Source organism: Centruroides vittatus, unplaced genomic scaffold (genome assembly GCF_030686945.1).
Source record: "Centruroides vittatus isolate TY-2023 unplaced genomic scaffold, ASM3068694v2 contig_620, whole genome shotgun sequence".
NCBI classification, from domain to species: domain Eukaryota; kingdom Metazoa; phylum Arthropoda; class Arachnida; order Scorpiones; family Buthidae; genus Centruroides; species Centruroides vittatus.
Window position 1 is genome coordinate 2,657,084 of NW_027122381.1, and position 15,005 is coordinate 2,672,088.

Genomic DNA, 15,005 nt, shown 5'->3' on the forward strand with positions numbered 1-15,005 from the left:
TTTATTGGTAAGGAACGTTTTGACTTCGCTTCTCGATCACGATGGAATCTCCAAAACCGCCTGAGGATGTGGAACAACTAACAGTACCATCTACGCCATCAGTACCAGCCACACAAGGTCCTCCGGCCAGTATACAAAACCTCGAAGACAAGATCTTGGGGGAAGCCAGCCTGCATTTTAAGAAGGTTATGGATCTTCTCCCCGCCAAGCATAAACCTACACTGAACACAGAAGAACGTAAGGAGTTAAAGAACCGTGCGTTACAACTGCACAGTTGCGTGAATCAGATGTTCGGGATTCTGCGCGAAATGAGGACCAAACTAGAGGCCACTCCAGCACAGATCCCAGTCCAGGAATCACCCTCAACGAGGAAATCTTATGCACAGGTGGCCAGCGCTATCGCAGACATAGGACCTGGCATCAGACCTAGCCGCACAACGAGAACCATTTCGGACTCGATTCGCACGAAGGTGCAGTCTGAGGGCACTGGAGGAACCCACGCCGTCCTCCTGTACCCACAAGCCGTAGAGGAAGGTGAGAAAATCGATATGAACGAGGTTACATCAAAAATATTCAAAGAAATCAAACCTCACAAGCTAAAGATAACGGTTAAGGCCGTTCGCAGGGTCAAGGCAGATGGAGTGTGTGTTAGGGTCGGAAGTGAGGAAGACAGTAAAGTATTAAAAGACGCCATCGACGCTATACCGAACATACAATCGAAAATCAACTGCAAGATATCTGAGGGCAGAAAGCCCAGGGTTATACTACTAAACGTCCCCAACGCCATAACAGAAGAAGACATCATCGGAGTTATGGCAGAGCAGAATTATATTTGGGGAAACAAGCCAACGGACAAAGTAAGAACAGAGTGTAAAATCAGCACAATTCTGAAAAACGGCAGAGTCAAAGAGAACTGCCGAAACGTTGTTCTGTCAGTCACGCCAGCCATCCGCAACATTCTCATCCACCACAGACATATATCCATGTCGTGGTTTACGATCTACGTCGATGACTTCATACCGATTGTCCGGTGCTACCAGTGCTGTGGTTTTGACCATTATGCACGGGACTGCACAAGTGATAGAAAATGTAGCCACTGCACGAAGGATCATGGCTACAAAGATTGTAACAGACGGCAGAAAAATCCAGTATGTGTTAACTGCAAAAAAGCAAACGAAAGTCTCCCAGAAAACAAACAAAGGCCGATCAATCATAATGCATTCAGCAACAACTGCCCTATCCTCCAAAGACTGAAGCAACAACGCATAAATAGAACAGATTATGGCCTATAGTCACAATAGCAATCCAACTCAGATTCACACCACTGACAACCAGTTGACGGAGGAAACAACAACAAATAGCCAACACCGGACTACCAACACGATCAGAATCCTTCAAATAAACGCCCAAAAGTGCAAGGCAGCCAGCTCGTTACTTATTAAGACAGCAAACGACACAAACAGCGATATCATAATGATCCAGGAGCCCTACACTATTGACAATACTATCGTCAGATTTGGGAACTGGAGAATTCTTGCAGGCCACGTAAATACACGGCCGAAGAGCGGGATTCTCGTTTGCAACGACAACTTAAACATCGCCCTCATCCCGTGGCTTTGCTCGCCCAACATATGCACTGCGGTGTTACACCAGGAGAATCCAATATACCTAATCAGTGTGTATTTTTCACCTGACGAAAATGATGAGAGCTGCATCAACGAGCTGGCAAGTGTTACAAACAAAATTGACATAAAAAATGTCATCATTGCTGGGGACCTGAACGCAAAATCAGCGATCTGGTTCCACACTAAGGAAGATAAAAGGGGAAGATTGGTGGCAGATTTTATGGACGAAAATGACCTCATATCGGTCAACATGACAACCCACCCAACTTTCCACACTCCTCATGCGGAGGGCTGGACGGATGCCTGTCTGGTTTCTGCGGACCTAAGTCATCGGATCGCTGACTGCGAGACGTTGCTTATTCCGTCCGCCAGCGATCACAGATACCTCCTGACCCAAGTCTCTGACATCATAATCGAAGAACGACAAACTAATCATCATAGAATGCAAACAAACTGGGAGGCATTTCGGGAATGTTTTAGCAGGCAATGGAGGACCTACCATTTCCCTGATATAAAGACCCAGGAAGACATGGATGGATACGCAAAATTCATCACTGAAACCATTTTACTGGCCAAGAAGCAAGCCACCAAAGTAAAAATTACAAAACACAGAAAGACTTACTGGTGGACGGATGAATTATCCATACAAAGGGATAGGGTCTCCAAGACCCGCAGAAAGGCCTCCAGAACGAGAGACGAGGAGGAGAAAGCAAGGCTAAAAGAGATATATAAGACAAAACTAAAAGAATACAAGAAACTGATAAATAAAACGAGAACGAAGGCGTGGAGGGAATTTTGTAGTGCGTCCAATAAAAACGGTCCCTGGGACATTCCATACCACGTTATCTACAAAAAGAGACAAAAGCTAAACATCCCCGACATCATCGAAACTAGCCACCAGGAAAACAACAACATTCCCAATATCCAACAAAATATCACAGAAATCATGGATTATCACTTCCCGATGGATATCGCAGAGGAGGACTCATCAATACACAATACCATCCGCACTGGCGCCGATAACTACACAACAACGAGTAACGACCAGCTATTCTCATTCCGGGAGGTGGAGCGGGCAATCACGTCGCTCGCCAATAAAAAAGCGCCCGGTTTGGACAATATTACACCCGAAATGGTGAAAGAAGTCTTTAAGGCCATACCAATCTCGTTGGTCCACTTATTCAACAAATGCTTACAGACAGGCTTCATCCCGAGCGAATGGAAGGTGGGGAATATCAAACTAATCCCCAAGGTAAAAAAACCAACCGAGCCCAGTCACTACAGACCATTAAGCCTTCTCCCGGTGCTCGGGAAGGCCCTGGACGGACTAATCATCGAAAGAATTAATTGGATATTACACCAAGGAAACCATCAAAGCCCCAAACAATACGGCTTCCGTCCTGGAAAATCAACAACAGACGCCGCCCTTCAGGTTAAAACTTACATTAAAAACACTTGGAAGAAAAACAACCATGCAATCTTAATCAGTATAGACTTCAAGAAGGCGTTTGACCATCTTTGGTGGCCGAGCGTCCTACACCGGCTAAAGACAATAAAATCCCCAATGAATATCTACAGAATCACCAAAAATTACCTCACAAACAGGAAAGTGGTATTCAGGAAGGGAACTATAAACATCGAAAAGAACATCAACAGGGGCTGTCCACAGGGCTCAAGATGCGGACCAGGTCTATGGAACCTAGTGTTCGACAGCCTATTAAACTCGTTCCCAAACTCCGAAGAAGCGTCCATCCAGGCGTTTGCCGACGACCTACTGTTAATGGTTGCCCACAGAAATAGCATTAAACTAGCAGAAATCTCCAACAAACATCTGGAACACATCTACGATTGGAGCACAAACAACAAGCTGCCAATAAATTTCGAGAAATGCCAAGCTCTGGTCTGCACCCGTCAAAATAAAGGCGGAAGGCTACAAAGGGCACCCTGCATCTACATCGGAGGGAAAAAAATAAAGGTCGGCCAGGAGCTAAAGTACCTCGGCATATACTTCGACGAGAAGTTAAACTGGCAGCATCACATCAAGCAGCTATACCAGACTTCAATCCAACGGGCAAACGTGTTAAAATGGATCACGGGAAAAGATTGGGGATTAAATTTCAAAAACAAGAGAGCTATTTATAAGGCAGCCCTTGAGCCCGCTCTGTTGTATGCCATTCCAATCTGGTACGAGGCATTGAACAACATACATGCAAAGAGGCAGCTGCTATCGATCCAGAGGCGCTACACCATACAAGTCTGTAGGACTTACCGTACAGCGCCCACCAACGCCCTGCTAGTTATGGCCGGTATAACACCGATCCACATAAAGGCCATAAGTGTAGCCTACAAGTGGCTCATTAGTAAAAACATAAACATTCAACATACGACAACAAGACCGAGCAACGGGAACGAGAATCAATATACAAGAGGAATCTCGGACATAATAGAGACAATTAACAAAAACGGAATGGAAAGCATACAGACAACCGGCATGGAAAGACGTCACCCACACGAGGATAACACCTATGTAGTAAACCTTAACCCGGAAAACGACGGAAACACTCAAATTACATGGGACGTCTACACAGACGGGTCAAAGAGCGACGAAGGAACGGGTGCCAGTTTTGTTATAATGAACAATCAAGGGAAGGCTAAATACCAAGCCTACCTCAAGATGGCCTCCCACTGTACAAACATACAAGCGGAACAGTGGGCCTTATACAGAGCAATCAAGTATGTCACGGAGAACAACCAAAGGTATAAAGGCCATATAAAGTTTCATACAGATAGCCAAACGGCACTTAAGATCCTCATGAACAAAAGAAGGTATACCGGCCTCTCGCAAGAACTAATATCAACGGCCAATAATCTGGGGAAAACCAAGAAAGTCATCTTCAACTGGGTACCGGGACACCAGGGAATCCCCGGTAATGAACTCGCAGACAAACTGGCAAAAAGGGCTAGCATATTAGACGGTGAACCTACTTATAAAAGACTTCCTAACACTTGGCTTAAAAATCAACTGCACACGCTTGAAATCAGCCAGTGGCAACGTGATTGGGACTCTGCCGATACCGGCAGGACTACTCACAACTACATCCCATCAATCCATCTCCGCTTAAAGACCAAACATTACACTCCTGACGCTGAAACCTCGCAGATCCTTACTGGCCACGGCAACTTCGCCTCTTACCTTTGCCGATTCGGCAAACGAGAGGCTAACACATGTAATTGCGACGACTTAAGCGAAGGTGATGGCAACCATCTTCTCTATGACTGTCCAATCTACGAGCAAGAAAGGCTCCCGTTTATGGGGACCTGCCTTAAAAACGGTCTCAACTGGCCCCCAAGACCGAATGACATTTTTAAGAACAAAGATGTCTGGAACAGCCTCAAGAATTACATCAAAAACACAAAGGCGCTGTGCAACAACTATCGTACTGTGACCGCGACATAGGACTCGTCATCTACCAACCACACCAATGCCAGGCGGTGTAGAGCCGCATTGTTAAAGGTCATTCGAACGGCTGTTGGACGGTACTTTCGGTGGATTGGTAACTCTGTATTAGCTTCTGGTATCCACAGGGGCTGTGTAGGCAGCCGTATCATCTTGTATAGTCATGTATCTTACGTATTGAATTATTTAACTCGCGTATGTGTAAGGTAATGCTCCTTGTAAATGTCAAATTGCGTTTTCGTTATCCCATGTGTTGTAAACGCGGCATAATGGCCGTGATGCTGTTTTCTGTTCCTCTAACCTATTAATGTAGAAATTTTACTTCATATATGCTAGTATTAAGTCTCCTGTTGTAACACGCGCGGCGAGCGCAGCGCCGCCACGTTTTTGTGGAGCTAGCCAATTGTACCTGTTTTCCTACTTTAATCATGTTACCCTGTAATTATATTTATGTTGACCATCCATGCTCTGTGTACACATCATCGATGTAAAGTCTATATTGTAGTCACGTTATAACCAACTGTAATTATTTGTAATTGTCTGTAATCAGTTTATTAATAAATGCGATGCGGGCGCCCATGGCGTCTCCCAGGCCTTACTTCACACTTTCCTATCTTACTTTCTCTTCACACTTCGACCACATGCTCTTCCTTCTTTCCTCTTCCAACAGGGCCAAGTCCGTAAGCAAGTAACGGATAGCTCTCTCTGCCTTTGATCTAATATCTAATATTGTCTTACTTAAACTGACATAGTATTCTTATAAACTTTATTTACATTTCATTATTGCTTAAAATTTTTATATTTAAACTGAAACATTTGATTTTGATTTTAAAAATTTTACGTTTTACTAACTTTAGTTTTTTCATTAACAGACTCTTCAGTAATGACAGAAGTCCATTCCACAAATTCTCCTGGGGAGCCTGATGCTTCAGAAGCTGAAAAATTACAGCCATTGGAAAGTATATCTGAGTTAAAAGAAGGAGATGGTAATGTTGTGAAATTGACAACTAAAGATTTAGAAAATCTTGAAAAAATACAAGCAGAGTTAGATAATTTGACATCGTATTTTCCTCATAAAGAACAAAGTGTTGATTCTAATTTGAAATTAGATGAACAAACTAATAAACAAAAAATTTCAAGTAATGTGAAAAATGTAAAACCTGTAGTGAAAAGTCAAAATACAGAGCAGTGTAAAATAATGAATATGGTTAGTGACAATGCTTCAGTAAATAATGTGATATCTTCAACTGGAGTATCTTCAGGAATAACTAAAACTAATGATTGTACTGTAACAACAGGTGTTTCTGCTAGTTCTGAAATCAAGCAGTCATTACTGTTTGTTCCAAAGCATGTTTCAAGTACTATTCCCATTGTATTGCAAACTCAAAATTCTTCAGTTAAAAGTACAGCTACTGTATCTTCTTTGCAGTCAGTCCCATGTGTTAGCAAACCAAAAGAAATTGTCAAAACTGAGACAGTTCTAAATTCTGGGATCCAGTCCTCTCAAATATCAAATCCTGTTGGAAGTCATCTTACAACAATAAAAGGTACTGAAGTTAAGGTAATTGTATCACAAGCAATTAGTCCTACTCAAACAGCTTTAGTTTCAGTGCCCCAAATTAATACAAGTAATGCACTCTCAGCAGCTACCTTAAAACGTACTCCAAGTTCTACAATAGGAAATCAGATGATAACTAAAGTGATAATAAAAAGTAATCCAACAACTCATCAGCCTGCAGTAACTCCTATAGCTGGATCATTAACAGCAACAAATACTGGTACTTTAATTGCAAGTGATAACTTAGGACAACAATCAACAATTTTATTGGCTAGTCCTACAAAAACATATGCCATGTCAAAATCATCAGGAACTCTTGGAACACCTAGAATTATTAGATCTGTTCCCAGTACACCACCTAAACAGGTTTGCTAATTTATCATTATTCCTACAGTATAAATATTTTATATTAATTTTTTACATATAGTTTACATTTTTGTTTCAAAGCAATTATAGAATATTAAGAACATTGAGTATAATAAATAATTATGCATAGAATTTATTTATGATTTAAAATAGAATAAAATTACATAAAAAACAAATATTTAGGTACATTTTTTAACAAATTTATTATGAAAATAAAAGAACAATCTATTTTTCAAACATATTCAGTTTTTTTCAATCATGTTTTTGCTTCATAAAATTGAAATAATAATAATAATTCTCTTGAGGTCATGGTGGGAGAGTCCAATAATTTACTGATCCATAGAGCAATGCTGGCTGCAGCACAAGCTCCTGATAAGGATACCCATGCCAGTAAGATCTGTGGAGAGAAATAAAGCTCAAACTGACCACACCCACATTCTGTGGAGATAATTTCCATGGTAGTAACCCAGGTCTAAGTGTGATGCCCGCTTGAATGTTACCTAGGTTAACAAGGTCTGTGATCGTGGGTTAGACAAGAGCTCACATTTGAAAAACAGGACACAGTCTCCCTTGGCTACTGGCGGTGAATGCAGTGCTGGCCCAAGCATGGCTACTGCAAGTTGTGAGGAATCAACCTGGCCTAGGTGTTAAGGTTGGTTCCTCACAAAGGCTGGAAAACGATGCTAATGGATGAAATGGACAATGGAAATGAACAAGTTTATCATCCAAACTCACTACACCATCACAAGACTCGAAATAAACATGACAGCAAACAGACAACAACTACACCATAGATTTACACAACTATATCCTCTCCTCACTGTCACTAAACAAAGAGTTGTTGATCAAAAAAGAACAATTATACACAACAACTTTATCCCATAAACAACACTTGAACTTATTAAACAACAGGCTGCTGATCAAATACATCAACAGACAGAAACATCTAACATTAATGAAGATCACATAACCTGTCAGGATAATCCAGCAACAAGCAGTGATAATAGCACACACACACACAACAACTACCACTAATGATACTACAGACACTTCCTCATCCACCACTGATAACATAGATATAGATTTAGTTAATACACTTTCACTTATATTTCAGAAAACACTCACTAAATATACAGGTACAGATCCTACACAAAGACCACGAATACCAAAAATCGACATGTCAAAGGTAGTTGGAAAAACACTAAATTATGTAAACACTCACTTACTACCACACTACATTCATTCAATTTCTACATTCTCAGACATTTATACATTAGACAATCTACAGCGTGCTCAGCAGAAAATATATACAAAAACTAAACCAGCACCTGATCACTCGCTGAGAGATATTTATTCTTAACACAAATGTTTTCAATCCAATCAATGGATCATCATCAGGTAAAATAGAACATTATAAAAAATAGAACAACAAGTTCAAAATACAAAAAATATAACGGCTAACCAATATGTAACTAACAGCACAATAACGTTTCGAAATATCAAAAAATTAATAAAAATGCTGCTAAAGTTAAAAATAAAATAATAATATATAACAAACAAATAGTGTATACAAAATATTAATACTTCTGCCTTAATAAACAAATTAATAACACTAAATGTTAACACTGCTTAATAAGCTGTACAGAGTTTTTCATTTAACAATACATATTAATAAAGCTACTGCTCTTATTTGAAGTTTACAACTGCAAACTTCCATGCGGAAGGAAGTCCCTCAGCATCTCTTGCGTTGATGCAATTCCCTTTAAGCTTGCTTTTATAGATTTCTAATTTTTTGGCCGTTCTTGCCAAGGTCGGGGAGTGTATCTGTTTCAGTATATCTGCTTCATTCCATCTTACTATTGAGCCTTCCGTTTGTGCCATTTGTGACAATACTGTGGCATTAGAACCTTTTCTAACATCATATCTGTGCTCTTTTATCCTTACCCCTAGGTTTCTGGTAGTAACCCCAACATAATCTTTATTTATTCCTAACATCTGATTCTCGTAAGGAATCTTATAAACGCCGGACCTATGATATAATGCTTCCTAAGTCTTTGTTGTACGTAAATATCGTGTATGCAGATGGACCGCGACCACGACCAGGTACTGTATCAGTACTAACTTCTAATTTATTAATAATCCCCTTTAACACATTCCTCTTGTAGCCCAATGCTTCTGCTACCTGCGTGATTCTTTCTATTTCTGCATCCCTGTCTATAACACTTTCGCAGTATAAAAAAGCCCTCCTAACTAACGCTCTAAACGCTGCTAATTTATATTTATAGGGATCGTTAGAGCCAGCAGGAATATAAAGTGGGCTATGAGTTGGTTTAATAAATACCCCGGTAGATATACGTCCCTCTCTAAACATAACCTTAATGTCCAAAAAATGTATCATAACAGAGCTTTTTTGCTCTAGTTTTAAGCTTAGGCCATCTTCATTATCATTGATCTTGTCAATAAATCTAGCAATTAATCGATTGCTTTTCCAAATTATGAATATATCATCAACATACCTTTTGTAGTATACGATGCTGTTCCTGAAATTACGCAAAACTTTAGAGAGGGACGTATATCTACCGGGGTATTTATTAAACCAACTCATAGCCCACTTTATATTCCTGCTGGCTCTAACGATCCCTATAAATATAAATTAGCAGCGTTTAGAGCGTTAGTTAGGAGGGCTTTTTTATACTGCGAAAGTGTTATAGACAGGGATGCAGAAATAGAAAGAATCACGCAGGTAGCAGAAGCATTGGGCTACAAGAGGAATGTGTTAAAGGGGATTATTAATAAATTAGAAGTTAGTACTGATACAGTACCTGGTCGTGGTCGCGGTCCATCTGCATACACGAAATTTACGTACAACAAAGACTTAGGAAGCATTATATCATAGGTCCGGCGTTTATAAGATTCCTTACGAGAATCAGATGTTAGGAATAAATAAAGATTATGTTGGGGTTACTACCAGAAACCTAGGGGTAAGGATAAAAGAGCACAGATATGATGTTAGAAAAGGTTCTAATGCCACAGTATTGTCACAAATGGCACAAACGGAAGGCTCAATAGTAAGATGGAATGAAGCAGATATACTGAAACAGATACACTCCCCGACCTTGGCAAGAACGGCCAAAAAATTAGAAATCTATAAAAGCAAGCTTAAAGGGAATTGCATCAACGCAAGAGATGCTGAGGGACTTCCTTCCGCATGGAAGTTTGCAGTTGTAAACTTCAAATAAGAGCAGTAGCTTTATTAATATGTATTGTTAAATGAAAAACTCTGTACAGCTTATTAAGCAGTGTTAACATTTAGTGTTATTAATTTGTTTATTAAGGCAGAAGTATTAATATTTTGTATACACTATTTGTTTGTTATATATTATTATTTTATTTTTAACTTTAGCAGCATTTTTATTAATTTTTTGATATTTCGAAACGTTATTGTGCTGTTAGTTACATATTGGTTAGCCGTTATATTTTTTGTATTTTGAACTTGTTGTTCTATTTTTTATAATGTTCTATTTTACCTGATGATGATCCAATCAGCGATGGATTGATCAATCATGGATTGAAAACATTTGTGTTAAGAATAAATATCTCTCAGCGAGTGATCAGGTGCTGGTTTAGTTTTTGTATTCATACATTAGTTTATGCTGGGGCAGTCACAGTAGTGACATGCCATAGACTGAAAATACAATTGCAGACAGATACAAAACAATTCTATCACAAGCCTGTCTGGCAGAGAAGAATGGAAACACAAATAAATGACATTAGACAACAATTAGGCAGGCTGAAACAATACACTAAAAACAACATAACACTAAAATTAAAGAAACAACTCAAAAACATTTTCAAAAAAATCAAAACACACAAAACACAAACATCACAACACACATATTACAGAATACATTGATATGCTAAAACAAAATTTTGCAGCCAAAGCTTGTAGACCCAAATGATACACAACATGTACATTACGAAAACAACAAAACAAGTTATTTACAAACAATGAAAAACTCTTCTACAGACAAATTAGTACCAAAACAGCCACTGATACACAGCACAGTGGCACACCAATAGAACAACAACTCACAAGTTATTGGTCCTCTCTTTGGTCCAGTACTGTCACAAGCATTGCTGATGCAGACTGGATTGAGGAAGAAAACAAAAACTTGCATAATGTACCAACTATGCCCTATGCTGAAATAAATGTTCATCACATCTGATACACCATTAACAGAACTCACAACTGGAAGACACCTGGTGTAGACAACATTCACAATTTCTAGTACAAAAAGTTTCACTGCACTAGGATCTAGCTAAACACCTAACATACATCAACAATCCACAAGAAATGCCAGAATTTTTTACTCAGGGCATCACCTACATGAAACCTAAACACAACAATACTACAGACCCCACACAATACAGACCAATTACATAATCTTCCAACACACTACAAATTATTGACATCTTGTATCGCAAACAAAATATACAAACGTGTTGAAGAACACAACATTCTTATGGAACAACAAAAAAGATTGCCATAGAAATCACAGGGGATGCAAAGAACAGTTACTCATAGATTCAGTCGTTCTACGGCAAGCACACAAACAACACAGAAACACACACATGGCATATATAGACTACAGAAAAGCATTCGACAGTGTTCCACACAGTTGGCTGCTACATATTCTACACATGTACAAAATACATTCATCCCTCATTGCATTCTTTCAAAACACTACGCAGCACTGGAGAACAACTCTACATCTCAGGATTCATAACACTTCCATACAATCAAACCAAACATTCATCAGGCGAGGAATTTTTCAAGGAAATTTCTTGAGTCCTCTCTGGTTCTGTTTAGCCCTGAACCCATTATCCAACATATTAAACAACACACAATATGGTTACAATATCAGACATGAAAAAACAACACAGTTTACACAACTGTCACATCTCATGTACATGGATGACATAAAACTTTATGCATCCACACAAAAGCAATTTCATCAATTCCTAAAAATCACACATTCATACACCAAAGACATACAAATGGAGTTTGGCCTAGACAAATGCAAAACACTTCATATAGTAAAAGGACTCCTGAAAAATGAAGATTTTGCACTTGGAAAAGGAGACATTATTGAATCCATGGAAGAGGATGAGTTCAACAAGTATTTAGGATTCCAATAGGCCAAACTATACAGAACGTACACAAATAAAGCAAAGATTAATTTAAAAAATACCAAAGTAGGTTAAACGCTATTCTCAGAACATTTGTTAAATGCAAATCACACAGTTATAGCAATAAACACATATGTCATCCCAGTACTCACATATTCTTTTGGAGTTATACATTGGACTCACACAGATCTTGAGCAACTCCAACAAGAACAACACTTACTAAGCATAAACATCATCATCCATAATCAGCCATAGAAAGATTAACCCTTCCATGTGGCCTGATTAACATAGTAAACTTTTACTGCAAACAAATACAGACACTGTGAGAGTTTTTCTACAAACAGAAGAAACATCACAGTTACACAAAGCAGTAACTAGCAGACTCAAATAACACACCATTAAAATTTATACTCACAATGTATAAATACGACACAACATATGAAAAGCATAGATACCATTAAGAAGTCATGGTTCAAAAGGCACTCCATGGCAGGCATCCCTACGACCTAGTCCAGGATTTTGTTGACAAAACTGCATCAAACAGCTGGTTAGCTTGGGAATGCCTTTTTGGGAAGATGGAAAGATTCATGATTGCCATACAGGATCAGGTCATAAATACTAAAGACTACAGAACATACATACTCAGATACAACTCTCACAAATGATGCATGCAGAAAATGTCACATCATGCCTGAAACTATACACATCACTTCTGGTTGCAAGCTGGCTTGTTTTCAAATATCAGTGCTTTGACTGTATTTCTGTTACTTTCATTTTTGCAGAGAAATCACAGACTGCTCTACTTCAGTGTTTATTATTTTGGCTATTCCATTTGCAGAGAAGAGAGGTACTACTGAACATGTATCTTTCTTTCAATCACAGGAATACTCAATCACATTTTGATGTATTCTGATGTATCGAGAAGCTCTCTTTTTCCTGTATTGTGCACATACATATGGACTATATGAATAAGGAATAAAAAAATTGCATTTTTGGAGAAGTCTTCTTGTTCTCTCTCTTTTTTTCTCTCCTCGAGAAGGTGTTCAATTATAACTTCAATTTTTAATTTCAGATTTTCTACACATTTGATTTTGTGACATTTTCAAGATTGTGACCATGCTATAATCACAGACAAACAATCCATCACAACAGACCAGACATTCCATTCATTGACAAACAAAACAAAAATCATATACATCATAAACATAACTGTTACAAACACTTATGACTTACAAAAAGCACTAACTGAAAAAATTAGTAAATACTCTTAACTTATTCACAAAATGAAGTGTTTGTGGGGAAAAGATTTCTTGCACATACATACATACATACATACATGCATACATGAAAGACATCGGCCGTACACAAGGTGTTTAGCTGGTGGAAAAAAGGGTAAGGGAAAGGGGATGGAAAGGAGGAGGGAGAGGAGATAGACAGTAGACAAAGGTAGGATCCCTCTGAACGACTACTATGATTGATGTTGGCATGCAGTTTTTAGGCTGCAAGACTAAGCAGTTTGCAGTCTACAGCCTAAGAGAACCTGAGTGTAGCAAACACTAATAATTGAGTGCTGCCATGAATAGCTAAGTGTAGAAGTTAGTGCCAAGTGGCTGTTAGTAGGAAGACTTATATCTACTTAATACTAATAAAACTGAATGTGAGTGTGAATCTTAATACTATGTAACAGCTAGACAGACAGCACGAGAAACAAACGAACACAACGACAAACTAGACGAGATGAACAGACCGACAGAAGACAAACCAAATTCATTTTTTTAATTATTATTATTATGTTGGGTTAAGTGAGATATACTCGGTTAACACCGGTGGCTGTGTACCATGCCAGACCAAAGTCAAGGCATAGTAACCAAAACAGAAATTAAAGAAGTGTATCAGTGTGTGTCTGTATTCAGGAATTTTCTCACAATATGACATGTATTCAATATAGTGGCCTTCTGTAGTGTGATGTATGTGTTTCTATTCAATTGTAATGTGCCCAGGCTTTTGTGTAGTGTGTGTGGTATGACACCTGTAGAGGAGAGAACAACAGGTACAATAAGCACCCTATCCATCCTCCACAGATGCCTTATTTCTTGGGTGAGTTCTGTGTACTTGCTAATTGTTTCAGTGCATGCATTTTGTATTATTGTGAGTGCTTGGAATGGATATGTCTATAATGTATGTGATTTTATTGTGTTTGTCAATGAGTGTGATGTGTGGTCTGTTGTGGTAAATTGTTTTATCTATGATTATGGCTCTGTCGTAGTACATTTTGTGCGTGTTGTTTTCCAATACTGTCTGTGAAATGTATATGTAGTATGGTTTGTGGATGTCTACTAATTTGTGTTTCTTTGCAAGCTCTTGGTGTATTATATTTGCTACTTGATTATGTCTGTGTAAATAATCTGTCTGTGCCAAGAGCTTGCAATCAGAGGTGATGTGTTGTATACTTTCTGGGCAGAGGTGATGTGTTGTATAGTTTCTGGTTATTATTATTATTTATTTATTTTTTTTTAACATTAATTTACTAACTAAACTAACCTATCATAACCTAGGACAAACCTAACCAGATGAATAAAGCTTACAAATCCTAACCTAATGTAACGTAACCAGACACCAAGCTAAGAGTACCAAATCTACTGTAACTTACAACATAAACTAACTGAATTTAAACTGAAAAAGAAGACATAAAATAAGAATTAAAATATAATAAAGTTGTATAAAATATAATAAAATATAATATAACTAGCTGTTACCCACGACTTCGTCCATGCAGATTTTGCAAGCAAACCCCATTTATATTCGATAT

The 15,005-nt window shown here is 38.6% G+C and overlaps 1 protein-coding gene across 5 annotated transcripts in view; it reads left to right on the forward strand.

The window, feature by feature from the left end:
- Positions 1–15,005, forward strand: part of LOC136979446 (protein lin-54 homolog) — a 168,863-nt gene that overhangs the window by 18,554 nt on the left and 135,304 nt on the right. For all 5 annotated transcript variants that reach the window (XM_067275455.1, XM_067275452.1, XM_067275453.1 and 2 more), the window contains exon 2: positions 5,955–7,006. In XM_067275455.1, the coding sequence (XP_067131556.1) occupies positions 5,966–7,006 (1,041 nt within the window). In that variant the 5' untranslated portion in view covers positions 5,955–5,965. The remainder of the gene's footprint in view (positions 1–5,954; positions 7,007–15,005) is intronic.